General features: G+C 48.7%; 1 protein-coding gene across 3 annotated transcripts in view; it reads right to left on the reverse strand.

The window, feature by feature from the left end:
• The window catches only part of SEZ6 (seizure related 6 homolog), a 164,213-nt gene extending 139,099 nt beyond the window's left edge, over window positions 1-25,114 (reverse strand). For all 3 annotated transcript variants that reach the window (XM_080982854.1, XM_080982855.1, XM_080982853.1), the window contains exon 1: window positions 24,245-25,114. In XM_080982854.1, the coding sequence (XP_080838980.1) occupies window positions 24,245-24,311 (67 nt within the window). In that variant the 5' untranslated portion in view covers window positions 24,312-25,114. The remainder of the gene's footprint in view (window positions 1-24,244) is intronic.
• Between the last annotated feature and the right edge of the window lie 262 nt (window positions 25,115-25,376).

Genomic DNA, 25,376 nt, shown 5'->3' on the forward strand with positions numbered 1-25,376 from the left:
AGTCTCTGACGCACAGGTGAGGCCAGGTAGCTTGGTAGCCACGAAGACCTCCTGCCCCATCACAGTTTCCTTATACGATGCTTCTAGATTTCCTTACAGATACTGTATTTTTTGCTCTATAAGACTCACTTTTTCCCTCCTAAAAAGTAAGGGGAAATGTGTGTGCGTCTTATGGAGCGAATGCAGGCTGTGCAGCTATCACAGAAGCCAGAACAGCAAGAGGGATTGCTGCTTTCGCTGCGCAGCGATTCCTCTTGCTGTTCTGGCTACTGAGATTCAGAATATTTTTTTTCTTGTTTTCCTCCTCCAAAAACTAGGTGCGTCTTATAGAGCGAAAAATACGGTATTTTCTCTTTCAGCAGGCGGAACATGGATAAGAAGAGTGTGCTGGATCAGTCCCAGTGGCCATCTAGTCCAGGATCCTGTCTACACAGGAGCCAACCAGATGCCTGTAGGAAACTTGGAAACAGGATCCGAGCACAAAGGCCCTCTCCCCTTCTGGGGTCTCCAGCAACTGCCACTCAGAGGCATCACGTTGCCTCCATCAATTCCTCCCGTCCTTTTTGGACCCTCTTCTCTCTCTGCCATTACCCACAAGCCCGTTTTATCTCCCACGCCGAATCTTTCTCCGGCCTCGCATTCATCAAAGCCCTCCCCTCCCCACTCCCCAGAAAGCCTTGCCTACCTTTAATCCATCGCCGGCGCCCGAGAATGACACATGCCGCGTTTAATTAACTTTATTGATATTCAGAAATTAAGAGAATGACTAAAGGTAATTGCTCATTAAAAATCATTAAACTGACGCAGCAGGCATCAAGCAGCCTACCTCCCTGCTTTTTCCAATTAAGGCAACCTCCACTCTCCTGCCCCTCCACGCTTTTCGCCCCAAAGCCCTGTGGGCAGCAGGAAGTGGGGCCGTCCTGCCTCTACCCCACGCGGGGCGGCTGCTGACACGTCCCTCGGGCAGGAGAGGCATCCGGCTGGATGAAGGCAGCGACGCCGGGGGACTGAAACAGCACGGCAGGTCTGAGCTGGCGCCTGGAAGGACACAGATTGCTTCATGTCGCTGCATTCCACAGCTCCGAGGCTGGCAGGTGAATGCGTGCCCTTCTCTCTCTCGTTTTATTTAATGTGCATTTTAGAAGCATGTGGAAATATCCTGCGTCACCAACCACTTTGTGGAATATGTGTGTGTGTGTGTGTGTGTGTGTGTGTGTGTGTGTTTGGGGCTAGATTTCATGCATGCATTTTTTTAAAGTTCTCTTCCTGCTTCATCCACATTCACCCCCAGAAAGGCCAAATTCTGCATGCTGAATAAATTCTGCAACTCAAACGGCACGAGGTGCCAATGCATCAGGGCTGTGGAATTTATTCCGCTTGCAGAATTCTGCAACTCAACCGCATTTTAATGTTTTAATGTTGTATTTTAATCTTGTTTTTAAGTTATATTTCAATCGACTTGTTTTTATTATTGGTTTTTAGCTGCCTTGAGCCCACTCTTGGCTGGCGAGGGTGGGGTATAAATAAAAAATATTTTTATTTTTATTATTTGCATCTCATGTCATCAGAGCCACAGTCAAGCGGCCAGGAATGGGGTGCTCTCCATGAACACTGAAAGGTAAAAGATCCATTGCTCCACCCACTTTTGCCTCTGGTCCCCCCCCCCACAGACATGGAGGTTTCCCAGAAAGGAAGGGGGGACACTCAGGCCCCAAAAGCTTTCCTGTATGAGACAGAAGCCATGAAGGATTGCTCTGCCTATAAAGGCGGCTAAGAAGGAAGACGGTGAAGGAAATCTGGGGAAACCTCACACAGGCCTAGGAGCTTGAGTCAGTTGTGGCAGGAAGGGGGGTAAGAGGAGGCAGAGGCTGGTGAACCAGGGGGTGAAAAGGAAAGGAAGAAGGGAGAAGAACATGGGAAGAGGGAGGTAAGGGGGAGATGGGGAGCCTGTTGTGGGGACAGGGGGAAGGAAAGTCCTGCTGAATGGAAGGTATGGATTTGCTGCCAAGGACGGGAGCAGGAGCAGGAGAGACAGAGGCCGCTGACAGCAGCCTGTGCCCAATACGACCCAAATTGAAATGGAACAGACTCTGCCCCAGTGCATCCCTCGCAAATTAATCTCCAGATTAAGCTAATGCGGCGTTTGCTGTTCCGCCTTATCTGGTCCCAGCCAGAGAGCCAGAGAACTGAACCCTCCTGCTTCGCGCACGCACGTTGCTGCATTCCAATTTTTCCTTAAAGCAGCCGCAAAAGTTGCAGACGCATGCGATTCCTTGGGGCTGCGGTTGGATGGGGGGGGGACCCACGTCCCTGCTACGGAATTGGCACTCGCCAATCAACACCCCCCACCACGGCCTTGCCTGGATACACAAACCTGCTCCCTTTGGCTATTTATTTATTTTTATTCCATTGAAAACACCTGGGGACTTTTGGATGAGGGTCTGTAAAAGAGGATTGGGCAAATTTATGGAGGAGGAGGAGGAGGAGGAGAAGAGGAGGGCTATTGATGGCTACTAGCCATCAGGAAACCCCAGGAGGGGAGAGGGATCTTGTGTTCAAGTCCTGCTTGCAGGTTTCCCACAATGGGCATCTGGTTGGCCACTGTGAAAACAGGATGCTGGACCAGATGGGTCACTGGCCTCATCCAGAAGGCTCTTCTTATTTTCTGATGTGGGAACGGCTTCCTTGATGACACATTTAAATTGCCAGCTGCTTCGCCCCCCCATAACATAAGCAGATCCTGATTCAGAGCAAATGTCCTATCAAGTTTCTCCCGCCACAGACTCTACAGCAGCCTTTCTCAACCTGTGGGTCCCCAGATGTTGTTGAACTACAACTCCCATCATCCCTAGCTAGTAAGGCCAGAGCTCAGGGATGATGGGAGTTGTAGTCCAACATCTGGGGACCCAAGGCTGAGAAACACTGCTCTAGGGGATGGGTAGGCAAACTAAGGCCTGGGGGCCAGATCTGGCCCAATCGCCTTCTAAATCCGGCCTGTGGACAATCCAGGAATCAGCGTGTTTTTACATGAGTAGAATGTGCCCTTTTATTTAAAATGCATCTCTGGGTTATTTGCAGGGCTTGCCTGGTGGTTTTACATGAGTAGAATGTGTGCTTCTACAGTGGTACCTCGGGTTAAGAACTTAATTCGTTCTGGAGGTCAATTCTTAACCTGAAACTGTTCTTAACCTGAAGCACCACTTTAGCTAATGGGGCCTCCCGCTGCCGCCACGTGATTTCTGTTCTCATCCTGAAGCAAAGTTCTTAACCCGAGGTAATAATTCTGGGTTAGCGGAGTCTGTAACCTGAAGCATATGTAACCTGAAGCATATGTAACCCGAGGTACCACTGTATTTAAAATGCATCTCTGGGTTATTTGTGGGGCATAGGAATTCGTTCATACCCCCCCCAAAAAATAAAGTCCGGCCCCCAACAAGGTCTGAGGGACAGTGGACTGGCCCCCTGCCGAGAAAGTTTGCTGACCCCTGCTCTACAGCCACAGCAGGCGCTACAACCTTCCGACAGCTTGGCCTTGCCCCCAAAGGCACATTCCTCCGTTGTCCCTGAAGACAGACAGATGGCAGCCTGAACGTTTCACTTCTACCCAAAGGCGTTCTGCATATGCTCAGAGATGCCGTGAGCTACCAGTTCACATGGGACAGAGCTGGACTGCTCAGCCCTCCCGCACCCTCAGCCCTGATGGCATGAACATGGCACTGTGAGACAGTATGCCAGCTTCCAAGGCATTTAGGAACCCAGGAAGCAGCCTTATTCCAAGTCCATCTAGCTCAGTATTGTCTACACTGACTGGCAGCAGCTCCCAGCCCTTCTTGGAGATGCAACCGGTAGGAGTTGAGCTGGCGGCCGTCTGCTCCACCACTGAGCTACAACCCTCTTCGCTAAACGCGTCCCTTCCATTCACTTGGTGAAAACTCCGCCTTCTGCAAGCCTTTGAGAGCGGCAGTTGTTGTTTGAGTCGTTTAGTCGTGTCCGACTCTTCGTGACCCCTGGTGCCAGGCACTCCTGTCTTCCACTGCCTCCCGCATTTTGGTCAAACTCATGCTGATATCTTCGAGAACACTGTCCCACCATCTCATCCTCCATCGTCCCCTTCTCCTTGTGCCCTCCATCTTTCCCAACATCAGGGTCTTTTCCAGGGAGTCTTCTCTTCTCATAAGGTGGCCAAAGTCTTGGAGCCTCAGCTTCAGGATCTGTCCTTCCAGTGAGCACCCAGGGCTGATTTCCTTCAGAATGGAGAGGTTTGATCTTCTTGCAGTCCATGGGACTCTCAAGAGTCTCCTCCAGCACCAGAATTCAAAAGCATCCATTCTTCGGCGATCAGCCTTCTTGATGGTCCAGCTCTCACTTCCATACACCACTACTGGGAAAACCATGGCTTTAACAATACAGACCTTTGTCGGCAAGGTGAAGTCTCTGCTTTTTAAGATGCTGTCTAGGTTTGTCACTGCTTTTCTCCCAAGAAGGAGGCATCTTTTAATTTCGTGACTGCTGTCACCATGTGCAGTGATCATGGAGCCAAAGAAAGTAAAATCTCTCACTGCCTCCATTTCTTCCTCTTCTATTTGCCAGGAGGTGATGGGCCCAGTGGCCATGATCTTAGTTTTTTTATGTTGAGCTTCAGGCCATATTTTGCGCTCTCCTCTTTCACCCTCATTAAAAGGTTCTTTAATTCCTCCTCACTTTCTGCCATCAAGGTTGTGTCATCTGCATATCTGAGGTTGAGAGCGGCAGTTACCCCATGTCAACTTTGTTATGTAGGGGGGCTCCTTCTTGCCCCTTAAAGCCCCGGGAGCCAGCTCGCAAGCCGTTCCCTGAGACCCGCCAGCACTAGCTGCGAGGAGGAGCCACAGTCAAGACAGAGATCCCGTTACATAAAGAAGCCATATGTTGTCCGCGCTAATCCCAGTGTTGTGATCAACGCTAAAGACGTCAACATATCCCTCCTGAGACCGATGGCAACGGGTGGGTGAATCTGTAGGATGTGGGGCCCCCTCTGTCGCCATGTAAGGGGCCAGCAACCCAGTGTGGCTTCTGAGGCAGGTAGGCATTTAAAAGGAAAGTCGACCCATTAGTTGCCAGTTTGCTCTCTGAAAAAGCATTGCACAGAATTTGGTCATGTCCAAACCGCCCCTCTCATAGAACCATAGAATTGTGGGGTTGGAAGGGACCCCAAGGGTAATCTAGTCCAACCCCCTGCAATGGAGGAATCACAGCTAAAGCATCTCTGCGCTTCAGCCCAGCAATGCGCCCATAAACAGTCACGGCTTCCCCCAAAGGATTCTGGGAGCTGTGCATTAAGGGTGCTGAGCATTGTTAGAAGATGCTGCATGGCGTTACAGTTCCCAGAGCTGGAATTTTCCCTATTTTTTTTATTTTGTATTTGTTTCATAAAATTTATGCATTGCTTGATTGTTAAAAAAACCAAAAACCAAAAAACCCTTAAAGAAAATCAATTTACAACAATACTTTAAAAGGCTGAAACAGATTAAAGCCCACCTCAGCTTTCTAAGCGCCTGGACAGCCTTGCCCAAACATGAATGTTTTTAGCAGGTGGCAAAAAGAGCGCAGGGAAAGGGCCCTGCTCGAGGTGAACAGGCAATAATCATGGTTTCTCCCAAAGGATTCTTGGAGCCGCGCTGTGTTAAGGGTGCCGAGAGTCTTTTGGAGACGCCGCACAGCGCTACAGTTCCCAGAGTGTGGTTTCTCAACCAATCTCCCCTCACAGGGAACTCTGGGGATTTGTAGCTCTGGCAGTGGTGTGTGTGTGTGTGTGTGTGTGTGTGTGTGTGTGTGTGTACGACTCGCAACACCTTTAACAAACTACACTTCCCAGAATTCTTTGGGGGAAGCCATGACTGTTCGAAGTAGGTGCTTTAAATGGATGGTGTGAATGTGGCCTTTAAGAGAGGGGGAAAGAGATGGGGGAAGGATAGGCCAGGGTCCACAAATGCCACACCCTGAATGAACGAAGCTGTTTTAGCCTCACAGCAGACCACTAGGCCACCTTGCCTAGCGTTACTTGGACTTAAGGTAGAAGCTTTCTGTGCAGAAGGTCCCGGGTTCAGACTCCCAAGAGCATCTTCAGGAAGGGCTGGGAAAGACTCCTGACCTGAAACCCTGGACTGCTGCTGCCAGTCAGTGCAGACAACACTGAGTTAAAGGGACCAAGGGTATGACTTAGTACACCTGGTCTTTAGGGTCTCAAACAGGAAGTCTTGTGGGATGTGAAACGCAAGAGCAGTCAAGTACAACATCCCTAGAGTGGACAGAAAAGGAGATGTCTGGACCAGCCAGTCGGAACTTCCTGTTTCTCGTGTCTGGGACAGACTTCCTCTGCATGTGACTAGAGGTGGGCGTGGTCTCACCTGTGCAGGTAACAAAAGCATAGGACGGGCTGCCATCTCTCTCTCTCTGACTACTTTTGTTGAAGAAGCAACATCTGCTTAGCCAAAGATGCTCTCTTGGAGGACAAAGGGACTGTTTTCTTATGAGATAGTTTCCAGGTATATGTTACTTTTCTAAGCTAAGTCTGCCTTCTGGGATCCGATTGTGAACAGAATGTGAGCAAACTCTTTTTATACTTTTATAGAAGACTGTGTTGTGTCTTATCTTTTTATGAGGGACTAAAGGGGAATTACATTTAAAACATATTATAGAGGCTTTAGCGAGCCTGAACAAACACATCCACTGTGTCAGTTTAAAAAGGGGAATGTTACTCTGCTAAATTGTGAAACCTGTTAACATAAGTTGGAAAGGCTATAATCAAACAATATATCCTCTTCTGCATCCCTGAACATTCCCACAAGTCTTCCCCCAGCCCTACCTGGAGATGCCCTTGGAAACTGAACTCGGGGCTTCTGTATGCAAAGCAGGGGCTCTACCAAAGTGCTGTGACCCTTCCCTCACAAATAAAGTGAGGCTCCAGTCCTCATGGTTCTGAACTCAAGGCTGATTTGAACAAGAACACAGAATGCTGCCTTTCTTCCTTGGTTCGTGCCGTGAGTTTTCTTCAGTTATGCAATAATATGTATGCCTTTGTTGTTGTTGTTTAGTCGTTTAGTCGTGTCCGACTCTTTGTGACCCCCTGGACCAGAGCACGCCAGGCCCTCCTGTCTTCCACTGCCTCCCACAGTTTGGTCAAACTCCTGCTGGTAGCTTCCACTGTCCCACCATCTCGTCCTCTGTCGTCCCCTTCTCCTTGTGCCCTCCATCTTTCCCAACATCAGGGTCTTTTCCAGGGAGTCTTCTCTTCTCATGAGGTGGCCAAAGTCTTGGAGCCTCAGCTTCACGATCTGTCCTTCCAGTGAGCACTCAGGGCTGATTTCCTTCAGAATGGAGAGGTTTGATCTTCTTGCAGTCCATGGGACTCTCAAGAGTCTCCTCCAGCACCAGAATTCAAAAGCATCCATTCTTCGGCGATCAGCCTTCTTTACGGTCCAGCTCTCACTTCCATACATCACGACTGGGAAAACCATAGCTTTAACTATACAATATGTATGCATACTTCAGTATATTTATTTGCCACATCCATCTAGCTCAGCACTATCCCTAACAAGAAAGTAAGATTCCAGTCCTCAGCAGACAACTGAGACACCTCACCCAGTTTTCAGATATCTCCAGCCCAACCTGGAGATGCCAGTGGGGCCTTCTGCATGCAAGGCAGGTGCCCTCCCCTTGCACCATGGAGCTCCTTCACAGGGAGGGGGGTCAGCAGTGAGAAAGAGCGGGGTGGATTTCGGAAGCTCGCCGCAGTGAGAAGTGGAACAGAAAAGCTTTCTAAGCAAGTGGGGAGAGGTGGGCAGCGGGAGCTGGAGTGCCTGCCAATGTACTGGAGGAAATGAGCCTGCGCTCGCCCCCCCGCCCCCCGCCCCGGATTCCAGCCTGCCTGACCTCTATTAACCAGGGTTAGCTTTGTTTCAGTTGCCTGCCTCCGTGGGGAAGCTGCAGCACTGATGTCCTTGACTGCCCTCGCCACGCAGAGCGAGGAAGGGAGGGAGGGATGTCCCTGGCCACATATGTGCAGAGACAAAAAGGCTTTAGCGATGGACAGAGGGGCAACGGGAACAAGAGGCCAAAGAACAGCAGCCGCCGGTTCCAGATAAGGCGGGAGAGGGGGAATTGCATCCAGGTCTCCTTCTGATATCAGAAATCCCCCAGTTCGCTCTTCCTCAAACAATGCATGAAATGAAACTCAGGTTATCCTCTGAGATTCGCACGGCTCCAGAGCTGAGCTGCGTTCATTATCCTGAAAGCAAAGCAAAGCTTCCAGCCCTCTTGGTTCCATGGCTCCAAGTCAAAAATGGTAGAAAAATGTGTCTCTTAAGGAAAACTGTACCTATGAATGCATCTGTCTATCATCTATCTATCTATCTATCATCTATCTATCTATCTATCTATCATCTATCTATCTATCTATCTATCTATCAATCATCTATCTATCTATCTATCTATCTATCTATCTATCATCTATCTATTTATCTATCTATCTATCAATCATCTATCTATCTATCTATCTATCATCTATCTATCTATCTATATCTGTCTGTCTGTCTATCTATCATCTGTCATATATTATCTGTCTATCTATCTATCTATCTATCTATCTATCTATATCTATCTATCTATCATCTATCTATATCTGTCTGTCTGTCTATCTATCTATCTATCTATCTATCATCTATCTATCTATCTATCTAATCTGTCTATCTATCTATCTATCATCTATCTATCTATCTATCTATCTATCTATCTATCTATCTATCATCTGTCTATCTATCTATCTATCTATCTATCTATCTATCATCTATCTATCTAATCTATCTATATCTACCTATCATCTATCTATCATCTATCTATCATCTATCTATCTATCATCTATCATATATTATCTATCTATCTATCTATCTATCTATCTATCATCTGTCTATCTATCTATCTATCTGTCTATCTATCTATCTATCTATCTATCTATCTATCTATCATCTATCTATCTAATCTATCTAATCTATCTATATCTACCTATCATCTATCTATCATCTATCTATCATCTATCTATCTATCATCTATCATATATTATCTATCTATCTATCTATCTATCTATCTATCTATCATCTGTCTATCTATCTATCTATCTATCTATCTATCTATCATCTATCTATCTATCATCTGTCTATCTATCTATCTATCTATCTATCATCTATCTATCATCTATCTATCTATATCTATCTATCATCAATCATCTATCTATCTATCTATCTATCTATCTATCTATCTATCATCTATCTATCATTACAGTCTAGCACACTGTTAAACTGTGGAACTGCCTCCCACTGGAGGCAGGGATGACCATCTAGATGGCATTAAAAGAGGATTGGACAAATTCATGGAAGAGGAGAGGGCGATTGATGGCTGCTAGACAGGATGGCTCTGCTCTGCCTCCACAGCTGGAGGCAGCCATGCTTCTGAATACCAGTTGCTGGAAGAAGGCACAGGAAGGGAGAGTTGCTCTTGTGTTCAAATCCTGCTCAAATCATAGAACTGTAGAGTTGTAAGAGACCTTGAGGGCCATCTGGTCCAGTCCCCTGCAATGCAGGAATCTCATCTAAAGTATGGATTGTGGGAATGTTCAGGGATGCAGGAGAAGATATATTGTTTGGTTATAGCCTTTCCAACTTGTGTTAACAAGTTCACAATTTAGCAGAGTAACATTCCCCTTTTTAAACTCAGCGGATGCATTTGCTCAAGCTCGCTAAAGCCTCTAATAATAACTGTTCTGGTATTTCCCCCTTAGTCCCTCATAAAAGACAAGACACAGTCTTCTATAAAAGTATAAAAAAGGTTTACTCACACATCATTCTGTTCACAATAGGATCCCAGAAAGCAGACTTAGCTTAGAAAAGTAACATATACCTGGAAACTATCTCATAAGAAAACAGACCTTTTGTCCTCTCTTGGCTGAAGCCAAGAGAGCAACTTTGGCTAAGCAGATGTTGCTTCTTCGATGCATGTAGTCAAAGAGAGAGAGACGGCTGCCCTGCCCTGTGCTTTTGTTGTTACCTGCACAGGTGAGGCCACGCCCACCTCTAGTCACATGCAGTGGAAGTCTGTCCCAGCCCAGAAGGAAACAGGAAGTTTACCTGCTGGTTGGACAAACATTCCTCCCCATGTGTAAACATGTTCACTCTAGGAATGCTGTACTTGACTGCTCTTGTGTTTCACATCCCACATGCATGACAGAGGGCCATCCAACCTCTGCTTAAAAACCACCAATGAAGGCGATTCTACCACCTTCCAAGGAAGTCTGTTCTACTGTTGAACAGCTCTTACTCTCAGAAAGTTCTTCCTAATGTTTAACAAGAATCTCCTTTCTGGCTGGCTGCTGTGAGAACAGGATGTTGGATTGATGGGCCACTGACCCGAACCAGCAGATTACATATATTTGTGAAAATAACACACAGCAAGCAATTATGGCAGGGGAAATAGCTTGCAAAGGTGTGTCCACGAAATTAGCACAAAAATACTGATGAATTTTCACGAGGAGGACTCTGGGCAGGGAGAGAGATGGGTTTGCAAATGGATGCAGAAATGCAGGGAATTTGTGTGAAGACTGGAAAAAAAACAGGGAGCAGAGAGGAACCAAGATTCGTCCGACATTAGTGAGAGAAGAGGGATCGTTCCCATAGTTTCAGCTTCTCTCCCCACTGAGTGGACAAGCTAAAATCTTGGCTTCTACAAGAGGCACCCAAGCAAATCAGTATTGGCATCCTGCCGGCTTTTTAGGAAGCACCTGTTTACCCAGGCATTCCCTTGATCTCTCGACCCAAGCCTCCTGTTTTAATTGCCGCGCTGTCTGATTGCCTGCTTCAATTACGCTCATTTATTTCAGTGTTTTAGAAGGGATCGTTTCGTTGTTGGGTTTTCGCGATTCACCTTTTGATATTTCTGTACCTGCTTTGCACACCTTGCAAGCTGCTTCGGCAAGTATGTTGGTGTTAAGCAGTAAATAAATTCCATAATCACCTTCCGAACCTTCACGGGAGGCGGCCAACCAGAAGCTCCAAAGGAAAACCAGTAACACTCCCCCTCTTGCAGTTTCCAGCAACTGGGATTCAGAAACATTGTGGGGGCACAGCATAGCCAAAATTCCCCATTAAGGCGTTGGGCACCCACAAATTTCAGTGCCAGGGCCATGCACACTGCATGGCAGCCATGGCGCCAGGCACTCCTGCTGGCTAATAGGCAATGATGATGATGATAATAATAATAATAATAATAATAATAATAATAATGCCCCCCAGGACCCATACCTGCCCCTCCTCTCAGAATCTCCTGCTTCCCTTGGTTTAATGGCAGAGCTGGTCCTCTAGCAACCTCTGGGAAGCTCAGAATGAGATAATCCATTTTATCCTCCCTTTTCGGTTTTTTTTTGGGGGGGGGAGAGACCACACCCCTCCTCCACTCCAAGGAGCTGCCCGTCAGAGAGCCACCCCCTCCCGCGCTCTCTCAAGGAGAAAGATGTAACACGCTCCCCAGATCCCCTTAGCGAGATTAATTACGAGGTGCCCGGCCCCAGCTAAAAATACAGATATCTCTGGAAAGCTGTAATTTTCCTGCACTCAGAGCAGTACGAGAAACGCAGGCCTGCCGGCGCATCGCATTCCCTCGCCGCCTCTTCCACCGCCTCCACAAAGAGAAAAACCTGCTTGCTGGGTTGCCAGGGCCGATTCCCCTCAGGCGCCAAAGGGGCCTCCTCAGACCAGCATCTGGTCTCCTCAGGTGCTGTCCCAGGTGAACACAGCAGCACACTGTGATGCGCCCCAATTCTGATGCTTGGGGTGGCGATCCGAACTCCTTGGCTGAAGCTCCCTTCTCAGCCTGCACATCACTGACTAAGTTGCCCCTTATAGAAGCTCACCAAACAACGGACCCACAGCCCTCTCCTGGGGGAAAAAAGATGTATCTCTTTCTTGCTCTCAAAGACATATTTATCCACCCACACAGCAAACTTTGCTCTGGCAGCTATGAAAATGTGAGCTTGTCTGCAAAAAGTTTGAGGCGGCGGGTGGAAATTTATTTTGTTTTATTGTATGTTAAGCTGTAGAGCAGGCACCCCCAACCTTCGGCCCTCCAGATGTTTTGGACTACAATTCCCATGATCCCTGACTACTGGTCCTGTTAGCTAGGGATCATGGGAGTTGTAGGCCAAAACATCTGGAGGGCCAAAGGTTGGGGGTGCCTGGTGTAGAGGAACCAAAGGCATGGTTTGCCATTGCGGAAACACAAGATCCCGTGCACCTCCGATGAAGATGAAGGGTGGAAGATTCAAGACAGATAAAAAGACTCACACACCCTTCATGCAGCGCATAGTTAGACTACGGAACTCTCTGCCACAGGAGGCAGTGATGGCCACCAAACTACATGGCTTTAGAAGAGGGTTAGACAAATTCATGGTGGAGGAGAGGGCTATTGATGGCTATTTGCCAGGATGGCTTTGCTCTGCCCGAAGCCTTCTGGTCAATAATCCTGTTCTCACAGTGGCCAACCAGAAAGCAGGATTTGAGTACAAGAGGAATCTGCCCTCCTATGGTTTCCAGCAGCTGGTATTCAGAAGCCTTTGTTACATATCTTTAGGCACGAGGTGAAAACATTTCAAGCTTTATGAGGAATGGTTGAAGGAGTTGGGGATGTTAACCTGGAAAACAGGAGACTGAGAGGATATATTTTGGAGCCTACATTGGCTCCCAGGACATTTCCCAGCACAATGCAAAGTGTTGGTGCTGACCTTTGAAGCCCTAAATGGCCTCGGTCTAGTATACCTGAAGGAGCGTCTCCACCTCCATCATTCTGCCCAGACACTGAGGTCCAGCTCCGAGGGCCTTCTGGCGATTCCCTCCCTGCAAGAAGTGAGGTTACAGGGAACCAGGCAGAGGGCCTTTTCGGTAGTGGCACCCGCCCTGTGGAACGCCCTCCCATCAGATGTCAAGGAAATAAACAACTACCTGCCTTTTAGAAGACATCTGAAGGCAGCCCTGTTCAGGGAAGTTTTTTATGTCTAATATTTTACAATTTTTTATGTGCTGTAAGCCACCCAGAGTGACTGGGGAAACCCAGCCAGATGGGTGGGGTATAAATAATAAGATTATTATTGTTATTATATGGTGGCCACCTTCAGATATCTCGAGGGCTGTCACATGGCCAATGGCTTCAAGTTAAAAGGAAGGAGATTTCGACTCAACATCAGGAAGAACTTTCTGACGACAAGAGTTGTTCAACAATGGAAGAGATTGTTGATTTGTCATGGTTGCTTCAGCTGAGATTCCTGCATTGCAGGGGGTTGGACTAGATGACCCTGTGGGGTCCCTTCCCACTCTGCAGTTCTATGATTCAACCAAGCAGTTGGCCGAATACCATTCCATGGCTTTTTAAATGTGTTTGTGGGAGGGCGTGTCACCGGCTTGTTTTTGTTTTATTATGTATTTTCATTTTGTATTTTTCTGTTGCAAACCACCCTGGCATCTTCAGATGACATGTGGTATACAAATAATAATAATAATAATAATAATAATAATAATAATAATAGCTGCCTTCCACCATAGAGGCAGAACATAGGCATCCTGGCTAGTTGCCACAGATTGCCTTCTGCTCTGTGAAATGATTTGACTGCCTGCTGCAGCAACTGCTGGGAACGGGGTGATTCCTAATGGCATTTCTCTTGCTTCTTTCATTTCCGATATTGGATTTTAATGTGCTACAATTTGCATTCCACGGGATTTCACACTGTAGGACAATAAAAGACAATGGAAGGAATCAAAGAAGCAATAAAAGTATATATATTTTAACAAAATCAATGTGGATGTTTAACGCAGACCTCCCGAATGAAGCTCACAGGGCTATGGTGGTTCCTGGGTCATACTTTGAGAGCCCCCATCCAAAGGTGATAGACGGGCTCCGTCACTGGGGTGCAGCCTTCAATCTGGGGTGCTCTGACTCTTGAGGAGACGGCCTTCAAAGCCCCACTGCAGCTCCTCTGGCTCTATTCCTTCAGCTCTGAAAGAGGCTGCCCCACGGGGGCTTCCAAAGCCGCCAGGGTGTTTTAAAAGGGCCGCAACAGCTTTCTCTGTCTGCTTTTATGAAACCCTGCTCGCTGTTTAATCGAACGTTTAGCTTCACAAGGGATCTGCCTGTACTTATTGCAGAAGGTTTAACAGCTCTCTCAAAGCACGTCCAGCAAGGTTTGCCTCTCCAGGTGGGGAGGGCAGAATGGAAGGCAGAACAATGTGAGCCATGGACTTGTAAGGCTGCAAGGGACCCCCAGGGGTCATCCAGTCCAACCCGCTGCTGCAACACAGGAATCGCGTCTCAATAATCCCTGGCAGGTGGCCCCTATTTCCCTCCCAGAGCTACAATTCCTGGAGCCGTTCTCAGCCATCATTCTCTGGGAACTCTGGGAAGGGGAGAGGGGTCTTCAAACAACACTCAACACCTTTGATAAACTAGAATTCTTTGGGGGAAAGCTGCGGCTGTGGAAAATAATAATAATAATAATAATAATAATAATAATAATAATTAAAAAAAAAATATTTATACCCTGCCCTCCCTGGCCAGAGCCGGGCTCAGGTCGGCTAACACCAATAAAATCACAGTAAAAACATAATAGGGGGGAAAAACAATTTAAAATACAGGTTAAAATGCAATTTAAAAAGCAGCCTCATTTTAAAAGTAGCTGATAGATCAAGACCATAAGGGGAGGGCAACATAAGGATCAGACTGAGTCCAAACCAAAGGCTTGGCGGTCATCAAAGTGACTTTTAAATGCCTGTTGTGAATGCTGCCCCTAGCAGGACTCAGCAGGGAGGAGGAAGAGGAGAATATTAGAAGGAGGTGGCTCCGCCTTTCATTGGCTGTGGCTCCGCCCTGTCTTTCTGCCCCCCCCCTGGCACCCCCCCCTAAAAGCAGCCCCCTGCCAGCAAGATTTCTCTCCCTCCATTCCAAGGCGCCCAAGAAGAGTTCAAGATGTGCGACACCAGTTTGTCTTTTAAAACACACACACACACCCCCTGCAGTTTCGACACTTAGCGGTTCGTGTTCCTTTCGCCTCCTGGCCCCAGGAGATGCCGGATGGCGCGCAGTTCTCCTCTGGCTCCATCCCAGGAGCCGGGAGTTTGCTAAAAGGTTACCCCACCGTCCTCGCTCCCCCGAGGACGCGCTTCTGGTGCCCTGAGGCGTCCGCTGAGAGCCAGCTGCTACACATACACACACAAACACACACAGAGAGAGAGAGAGAGAGAGAGAGAGAGAGAGGAACAGAGCGCACCAAGCCCAGGAACTCCGAGGGAAAGAAAGCGCCAGCTGTCCGCCACGTGTGGCTTCCAAGACGCCCCCCCCTCCCCATTACAGTGGTACCTCGGGTTACAGACGCTTCAGGTTACAGACGTTTCAGGTTACAGACTCCGCTAACCCAGAAATAGTACCTCGGGTTAAGAACTTTGCTTCAGGATGAGAACAGAAATCGTGCTCCGGCGGCGCAGCGGCAGCAGGAGGCCCCATTAGCTAAAGTGGTGCTTCAGGTTAAGAACAGTTTCAGGTTAAGAACGGACCTCCGGAACGAAATAAGTACTTAACCCGAGGTACCACTGTATATGCAAAGCGGCTAAGACAGTACCAGCTAATTGCCCCAATATGAACGCGGAGGCGGGTGAGGACTGAGTCAGGGGTTCGGAGCGGCCGACACAACTCGCGCCAGGCTTGTCGTTAGTTTCGGAACGTGCGAAGACGCCTTAGACCGAGTCAGACCGTCGGCTCCAGTCTTAGCCAGTGCCGGATTATACCCTGCGGAGGCCCCTAGGCAATCGGAATCATCTCGCGCCCCGCTCGCAAATTATCCCCTAATACGCTTGTTATTTTACCAACCCACAATTTTAATAAGCCAATTTTTTTCTCCCCAAAATCAAACCAATATTATTTTTATCTTTTGTGGGGCCCATAGGCAGTATTGCATTTAGCCCAGTGCCGTTGGCACTGACTGGCAGCAGCAGCCGCTCTCATGGGTTGCAGGCATGCAAGTGGGGATTGAACCTGGGACCCCCCCCCCCCGCATGAAAAGTAAGGACTCTGTGCCTTCCCTAAGGTGCTTCCTTTAAATATAAAGTAAGACGCTGGTCCTCATGATTCTGAATTAAGTGCTGATGCAGAAGGGCATGTGGGAAGATACTGAGTCAGGCCATTGGTCCAGCTACTCCAGTAAACATGGTGCCCTCCAGATGTTTGGGCTCTGACTCCCATCCTTCACTGCCATTGGCTACATTGGCTAGGGCTGATGGGAGTTGGAGTCCAACAATATCAGCAGGCAACATGGGACTGTTCCTCGTCCCTGCCTGGATATTTGGTTCGATTTATTACATTTGTAGGTCATTTTATTCTTTTAAAAAATGCAACCAAGCAAAACATCTCAGAGTAAACCCGTTGAAAATAATGCGCCTGTTAGTCATGTTCATTATTTTCAAAGGGTCTCCTCTGAGTAGGGCTGGCACTGAGCAGAAGAAGAGCCCAGCTGGATCAGGCCAGCATCCTGTTCTCACAGTTGGCCAACCAGCTGCCCCAAAGGGAAGCCCACAAAAGCCTGGGCACAAAAGCAAATCTCCCCACCTGTGGCTTCCAGCAACTGGGATTCAGACGCATGGCTGCCCATGGAGAGCCATTGTGGCGTGCAGCCTTATCCTTCATGAATTTGTCTGGTCTTATGCTCAAGCTGGTAGCCAGCCGTCTCTGCCTCCTGTGGCAGAGAGTTCCATAGTTTAAAAATGTGCTCCTATTCCATGCTTGAATTAGCCACAGCTTAACTATAGCTGCAACCCTATGTCTCAAAGTGGTTTAGAATATTACATATCATACCAGGACTTAGCTGAGATTTCAGGGGGGTGGACTAGATGGCCTCTGGGGGTACCCCTCCAACCCTCCAATTCTATGATTCTATGGACCTGGGCGCACCTTCTGCGCACATATCAGAGGTATGGACAATTCCCAGAATTTGATGAACATCGACTGCTGCATCTTGCCTACAGCGGTTTTCCTAATTATGATTTAGATGAAGTAGTACCTGCATTTCAGGCCGATGTGGGCCTCCTGCCAATCATTTTCATTGGATCACCTCAATTTCTGGCATTTCTGAGTGAGTGAGAGAACAATCATTCATTCTCTCCCCAGTATCTTGCTTATGGATCAATCCTTGGGAGGGGGAGAAAAAAAATCCATCCCAGCAAATATTTATGAAGTACGTACGTGTACCTTCTTAAAATTCATGCCCAAGGCATTTCCCTGGAGGGACTGCGTTTTGTTGGAACACGTCCAACACTGGGTATCTATCTATTGGGAGCAAAGATCTGCACGATGGTTCCCAAGAGACATCCTGCGGCAAGGTTCTCAGGGCGCCCGGTTCTTAAGACCGGCCCTATCATTAGGCAGAGTGAGAAAGCTGCCCCAGAGGCATCACTCCTGATAAATTACTCTGCGCCAGCACTTAACAACTGCTATGCTAGTCTGTTGTTATGGAGGAAACTGTTTCGTCAAGTAAGTTTCAATGGCCAGTCGTGGAACTGGATGCTGTATGCGTGTGAACTCATGTGTGTGTCTCTGTGTGTACACCATTTTCTTCCTGGCCTCTGGTGGAAAAATGTCTTGAGCTGGCCCTGCAAGCAGTGTCAGGAATTGTTGGGCCCTGTGTGTGCTGCTGCCCCTTGTGGGGAGCTGCTGAACTGCAGGCGGCAAACTATGGTCTGGCTCGATCCACCCATGGCAACAATTGACTGCTTCTGGACAGGATGGAATACTGGAGGGCTTCCTGCTCCGGCTTGGCTGTGATCAGGTGACAAGGTCTTCCTGCAGCCTGGTGGCTCTGACTTAATCTTTGGCCCTGGCTGTTGGCAGGCAACTGTTTAAGAATTAGTGCCTGAGTTTAATTTTTTCCTCTTCCCTCCCTGTACCTTCTCCCTTGTGTATCGTGTTCTTTCAGACAGAGAGCCTGTGGGCAGAGGCTGCCTTGTTTTAACTGACTGTGTGTATGCCACTCTAGGAACCTTTTTTGACTGAAGAGTGGGCTACAGATACTCCAGAGAAACAAACAAACCAGAGGTCTCAGTCATGCTAAGGCGTTCTCAGCTATCTCCCCCTACACAGATTCACAGAAGCCTCTGCAGGTGATTTCTGTAATATATCTATTTATTTGCTGTGTTTTTATATATCTTTTCTGCCAAGGTGCTTTACAATTTTAAAAATACATATGTAAAATTAGTCCCAGCGGGAAAAGGAGACAGTAGAAAAGGAGACATTCCAAAATTGAGCAAACCCTGATGGCTCTGTCTGCATCTCTCCCTGTCTTAATTAAGCTTCCCTCCTCATGGAAACAGAGAAATCTGTTGCTGGTGCAGCCAGTGAGACCATTAGAATAGAGCCTGGCTGCTGGATCAGACCAAAGGGGGCCCATCTAGCATCCTGTTACCACAGTGGCCAACAAAATATCCAGTTTGGGAAGCCTGCAAGCAGGACTTGAGCACAACATCAACTCTCCAGCTGTTCCCCACCATCTGGTATTTTGGGGGTAGGCTGCCCCTGGGTATGGAGGTTCTGCTACCCCAGCAGACCTCCATAAGAAGAGCCCTGGTGGATCAGGCTGAAGTCCTCTCTAGCCCAACGTCCTGTTCCCACAGTGGCCAGCTAGATTCCCATGATGCAAAGCCAGCAAGCATGACCTGAGCACAACAGCATCATACTCGCCACTTGTTATTTTCAGAAGCTGGAACTCAAAGGCAGGTTGCCTTTGAATTCTTTATCAGCAGGGACCATCAAAAATGGGATGGCCAGGTAGATGATGGTATACTTACCTTAGGAATTGTCTGCGGACATGCCTAACCTAACAAACACTATCCCAGGGGGCACCCTTTGGTGCTGGGGCACTATTAAGGTTTTCCCTTGGCACTCATGAACCCTCATATTAACATGAGAAGGGCCTGCTGGATCAGGCCAAGGCTCCATTACTGCCTTCTGACAGTTGGGGGTGTGTGTCTGTCCCTTTGTGCCTCTCTCAGAGCCGCTGGATTCTGAGCGGACACCTGATTTAATTGTAGATCAAAAAAAGGAAGTAAGCAAAATTAGCCCCAGCCAGCACAGGCCTCTGGACACCCCACAAAACCAAGCCCTTCTCCTTCTGCTCTTGCAAAAGACAGGGGGAGTGGGGTCATGCCCACCAGCGGGCAAAGCCCCCAAGCAAAGCTCACATGAGGATTAACACCTTCCCCAGAGTCCCCCTTCCTCTGCGAAAAAGGATAACTCACCGATCTCTGGCTAAATCAGGCATGTGGTGTGACCAGCTCCAGGAAGGGAAGTTAATATCGGAGTGATTCGCTAGGATCAAACCGGGGATTTGTTACAAATCTGAAAGTCTGATTTCTCCCAACCGGCAATCCGTCTGTCCATCCTCAATTAATAGCCAAGAAGGGAGATCAAGGCCTGAAGCAGCAGTTAAGCCAAGAGGCTTTCCCAATTTGGCACGGGCTCAGGAACTCAGCCTCGCTGCCAGGATGCTGCCTGCCTCTTCAAACTGGGCCAACAAACAGGGGGAGGGGTTTTTGTTCAGTGGCACCTGTGGGTGACTGAGGACCAGGGACCTTAATGCCAAGACCTTGTCAAGGCTTTGCTGTCATTACAAAAGATGAGGGGGAAAGCAGGGGAGAGGGGAGAAAGATTCAGAAAGCAGCCAGGCGGCTCTCAGGGAACCAGGCCTGTGAAGCAGCTATGGTCTCATCGAATCATAGAATTATAAAGTGGGAAGGGACCCCCAAAGTCATCTAGTCCAACCCCCTGCAAAGCAGAAATCGTAGCTAAAGAGTCCCTGACAGATGGCTATCCAGCCTCTGTTTAAAAAACCCCCAATGGGGGAAGAAGGCAAAAAGGTCAAAGGCATTTTTCTTTTTAAGTGTTCACATGATGATATCTCAGCCACAGGAGAGAGAGTGTCCAGTTGCCAAGAGCATAAATTGATCATGAAATAAACTGGCCATCTTCAACCTGGTGCCCTCCAGATGTTCTGGACTGCCACTCCTTTGGCCAAGAAAAGCTCCACAACTTTTGTGTCTGGATTTTCACTTTTTGAAATATGGCAACCCTACCATAACTAAGGGGACGCGGGTAGCGCTGTGGGTTAAACCACAGAGCCTAGGACTTGATGACCAGAAGGTCGGGGGTTCGAATCCCTGTGACGGGGTGAGCTCCCATTGCTCGGTCCCAGCTCCTGCCCACCTAGCAGTTCGAAAGCACAACAAAGTGCAAGTAGATAAATAGGTACCACTCCGGCAGGAAGGTAAACAGCGTTTCCGTGCGCTGCTCTGGTTCGCCAGAAGCGGCTTAGTCATGCTGGCCACATGACCCGGAAGCTGTACGCCGGCTCCCTCGGCCAGTAAAGCGAGATGAGCGCCGCAACCCCAGAGTCGGCCACGACTGGAACTAATGGTCAGGGGTCCCTTTATGTTTACCTTTACCATAACTAAACTATGGAACTCCCTCCCACAGGAAGCAGTGATGATCACCAATCAGGATGGCTTTAAAAGAGGATCGAACGAATTCAGGGAGGAGAAGAGGGCTGCTCTCTGTCTCCATGGTTAGAAGCAGCAATGCTTATGAATGCTGGTTGCTTGAAACTGCAGGAGCGGAGAGGGGGCTCTTGTGCCGGATCCTGCCTGCAGGTTTCCCACAATGGGCATCTGGTGGGCCACTACGAGAACAGGATGCTGGAGTAGATGGCGCAGCCTCTTATATTCTTATGCAATCTGCTTTGGCATGGAAGGTTGACGAGCCCCTCATCAGTGGTGGACTTTGGGCTTTCAAATTTCAGCAGAGCCCTCTGCAATGCCCAAATTTGGTGCCCTCTGTGGCTCTCTCTCATCTTGGTGCCTAATAATAATAATAATAATAATAATAATAATAATACATTATTTATACCCCGCCCATCTGGCTGGGTTTCCCCAGCCACTCTGGGCGGCTTCCAACAAAATATTAAAATACCGTAATGCATCAAACATTAAAAGCTTCCCTAAACAGGGCTGCCTTCAGATGTCTTCTAAAAGTCTGGTAGTTGTTGTTCTCTTTGACATCTGGTGGGAGGGCGTTCCACAGGGCGGGTGCCACTACCGAGAAGGCCCTCTGCCTGGTTCCCTGTAACTTGGCTTCTCGCAGTGAGGGAACCACCAGAAGGCTCTTGGAGCTGGACCTCAGTGTCCAGGTGGGGGTGGAGACGCTCCTTGAGGTATACTGGATAGTGTAGGTGAAGCGGTCCCACTCCCCTAAATCTGCCTCTGCCCTTCCTCCTTCACACAAATAGAATGACTTGTTTGGCCCTGTCTCCTAAGGCGAGGTCCCTTTTTCTATCTGAGAGTCCTCCCGCCGCAACACACACACATGCTCACCTTGTTCTACCTTCCTAAACTCTAAGGTCCATCTGGACTTTGATTTCTTTGGAAGACACTGGTGAGGAACTACTTGAGATCACTCTGCCTGCATTGGTCTCTCTTCAAGACCCTTGACCCACCCCTGTCCCCAGGCACACAGTTCAGGGGCCCCCAAACCGGGCTTCTCCCTCATTGCCATTGCATCCTTGGTGTGGCGGGGAACCTATCCGACTTCATTGTCTGCGATTACAAAACCAGGATTACATCCTTAATGCAGAGCACCTAGGTGCAACGTTGTGTATTTTTCAGAAACTACGCAGGTTCTCAAAGCTCACACAGCCTTAGAAGTCAAGTTTCACCTTGGACTGGCCAACAGGATTCCTAAGACAACACCCCCAAACCCTGTATTAAAATCTGGGGGGGGGGAACCATGCAGCTGTGTGTTTACCAAAAGGATATCGTTTGGGAAGGGTGGCGAGTGCGGATCATCCGCTCCCTGAGTACACAGGAGAGCATCTGTCTATACAGACCTGGTTACCATGACATACAGTTATATATATGTGTGTGTGTGTGATATGGAATAACGATTACAGCGAATGTCCTTACAATAGGCCACTTTCCCTTGATTTCAGTCTCGGTTGCACCCAGAAGCAGGGCCTTTCATGTGTCGTGCAGAGCTTTTTCACCCCCTGCCTTAAAATGGCATCTCAGCATCCTTTTGAAAAATTGCACTTCAAAATGCACAAGAGCAAATATAAATCAGGGAGAAGGGGAGTTGTTAACTTATTGTTACAATCAAGGTATTGTGCCTCTTCTCTCGGTTGTGACACAGGGAGACAGATGGGAGGGGGGGGTGTGCATTAACGATTCGTCCATTATTTGGAATAAATCCAAGGGAACAATTTAAAACAAAAAATTCAAAAGGCTTCACATTTATTCATGGAGCAATCCTAATCGCAGGGTGGTGTGTGTGTTCGTGCATACATGTGTGTGAGAGAGAGATAGAGCCATCAACCCAACTTTGGAAATACTTTAACAAAGGATATAAGTCCAATTTGACTTTTTGTTGTTGACGGTGACAACACCCACCTCCTCGCAACCCAGTTTTAAAAGTCCTGGAATAGATTCAGGACTTTTCAGCTGAGGTTAGATGGCCATCTGTCATGGAAAAATTAGTTGAGATTCCTGCATTGCAGGGGGTTGGACTAGATGACCCTCGGGGTCCCTTCCGGCTCCACAATTCAATGATTCTATGAAGGGGACACCTTGTCCTCAGTACCTGAAACAGCACAGTCCTCCATAAGCCCCGCTGAGAGGGGAGAGGCAGGAAATTGGATCACAGCCTTTGCAGCTCAGAATCTCTTGGAGGGGAAGAAGAGGTGTCGAAAGGGACTGTGTCCCTGTAAATGGCGCACTGCCCCACTTTCGCAAGACCCCTTCCAAATCCCCCTAGTAAGTCTGAGAACACAGACCTTCCTTTTAAACATCTATTTTTAAAAGAAATGGGGATCAGGCATTCTCCCCAAGCTGTTTCTGCTATTTTCATGCATAAAATATTTTTGATATCTGTGCATGTTTTTCACTGCTTTAAAGATAAGTAAATAAAAAAAATTGTCCGGAGTTTATCCACGGCACCTAGGTCCCTGTCAAATAGCAAACACTCAAAAGTTGCTTTGTAGAGCCTTGAATAAAAGGCAGTCTAATTACGCAAACAGAGAACCCACCAGATGACTATGTTCTCTAAGTAAAAACACACTCAGAAATTAAGAATCATAAATAATATCCCTTGGGACAGGGATGCCCCCCCCCATCAGTGGAGTGTTGCTCTAACAATTCAATGCTTCAGGATCCCCTAAGGCAACCCCCCCTTTCCTTACAGATGAGCTAAATTAACCCCAGGGGAGCAAGTGGGCGCTTAGCCCTGCTTGATCTGGGATTAAAAACAGGTTCAGACCTTGGCCGGTCCAGGGGAGACTGTGCAGACAGGAGTACGATTAAAGGACAGAGGTCAGGTTGACCCACTTTAAGAAGCCTGGCGGGTCCCTGGGGGTATCTCTGGAGAGGAGCTGGCAGATTCTAGAAGGCTTCCCTTTTGGGGAACCTTCTCTCCTCCTCTCCTAAAGAAAAAGTATTGGCGAGAGGAACTTGGAGAAGTTTCATACGAGGAGCGTCTCTGGATGATGATTATTATTTTAAATCCAATCCAGGAGAATCAAAACGGCCGTATGGGCTAAGGTGGGGGGGGGGGCGCTGGCTGGGGAAGGGGGCTGAGTTGCCCGAGGCGCCTGGCGAGACCCTCATTTGCAACACAGAGCAGCCTCCTGTAACCTAATTATATCAGCCGCTGGGCTCTTTTCCTCCTCGCCTGCGCGTACAGATTTGGGGTGTGTGTCAATTCTTCTCCGAGGGGCTCGAACACGATTGTACGCTGTTTCCCCCTTGTTTTCCTCGCTCCGTCAAATAATAACATTCTCCCCCCCCCCCTTTAAAACAACAACAAGATTAGCACGCACGGTGGGGTAATTACAAAGGGAACCCCCGAAGCTATTGGCTCACAATCTGCTAAGAAAAATAAAACGGGCGGGGGGACGACAAGAGAAGAGGAGGCGAGATAAACAGGGGGTATTAAGAACGCAATTTATAGCGAAGCGGGTTTGGGGGAGTGAGGCTTGGATGCTAGGCAAAGCACTTTGTTATTTCCCCACAGTCAGTCCCCCCGCCCCCAAATCTCACATCCCTAATAATGGAGGGGGCTTGCCTACCACCCCCAACCCGAAGCGATCGCCTACCTTGCGCCCCGACCCCGAGGAGGGCTGCTAAGAGGAGACAGGTCGCTGGAGCCGGAGACCCCTTCATCGCCCGTCCAGGGGGGCTTCACGAGCGGAGAGGCGGAGAGGCTTCCACCGCGCCCCCAGGCAAGCGCTTTGGGGTTCTCCCCTCCAGGGCTGGCCGGCCGGCCGGGCTGCTGTCCCCCTTCGGCGATCTGCTCGGTCGAGGCTGGGACTTCTCCTCTTCTTCCTCCTCCTCCTCCTCCTCTAGACATCCGAGCTCCGCGACCAGCCCCCGAAGCTGCCGGCTCCGCGCGATGTACAGCCGGCGAGCGAGCGAGTGAGCAAGCGAGCGCCGCTTTCAGCACGGCGGACAGCGCCCAGCAGCGCCGGCGCCGGGGATCGCCGCCCGCCGGGTGCTGAAGGACAGCTCCTTACCGTAACGCTCCGAGTACGGCGACGCCGGCAAATCCTGGAGAGCGAATCGCCTTGACTAACATCGGCCTAGCCTCGGGGAAGGGGAGCCCACCGCTTTCAGTGGGGGTGGGGGGCCAGGAAGAAAGAAACGCAACCTCCTCCCTCTCTCTTTCTCCCTTCCTCCTTGCCTGGAGGGTGGGATTCTAGCGAGCAAAGCAGTCTCCCAAGTTCTAGAAGGAGAGAGCGTTCAATCTCTTCATATCTTCCACTAGTCTTTTTTGTAGGTTGAGATCCCCTCTGGAGAGTTTCTAATCCCCGCCTATCTACCTCCCCCCACAAAAAAAATCCCCACACAGGTGGGAAATGGGCTATTAAAGTAGGAGTGGGGATTCTAAGCTCAGAAAGAGTGTGTTGAGGTAGGGAAAGGGGGTTCTTAGTCAAGGAAGGACTTCAACAGTGTGCCCTTTTCTGATGTCTGCTCCTAGGAACCCCGTTTTCCTCTCTCTCTCTCTCTCCACCCACCTCCCCTCCCTATCAACCCATCATCACCCCTCAAAAATGCTGATCTAAATACTCCCATCTACTTGCTCGGCGTTTTCAAATTCACGGGATAATGAAGATGGCTTTTGAGCATACAAAGGACAATAAATTATTACTTTGCGCTCAATAAATGCCAAGGCTGCAGGCAGCTGCATCAGCAGCAAACTGTGCTCACAGGAGAAGTGGGGAGGGGATG

Source organism: Podarcis pityusensis (assembly GCF_964106645.2).
Source record: "Podarcis pityusensis genome assembly, chromosome: 15".
NCBI lineage: Eukaryota > Metazoa > Chordata > Lepidosauria > Squamata > Lacertidae > Podarcis > Podarcis pityusensis.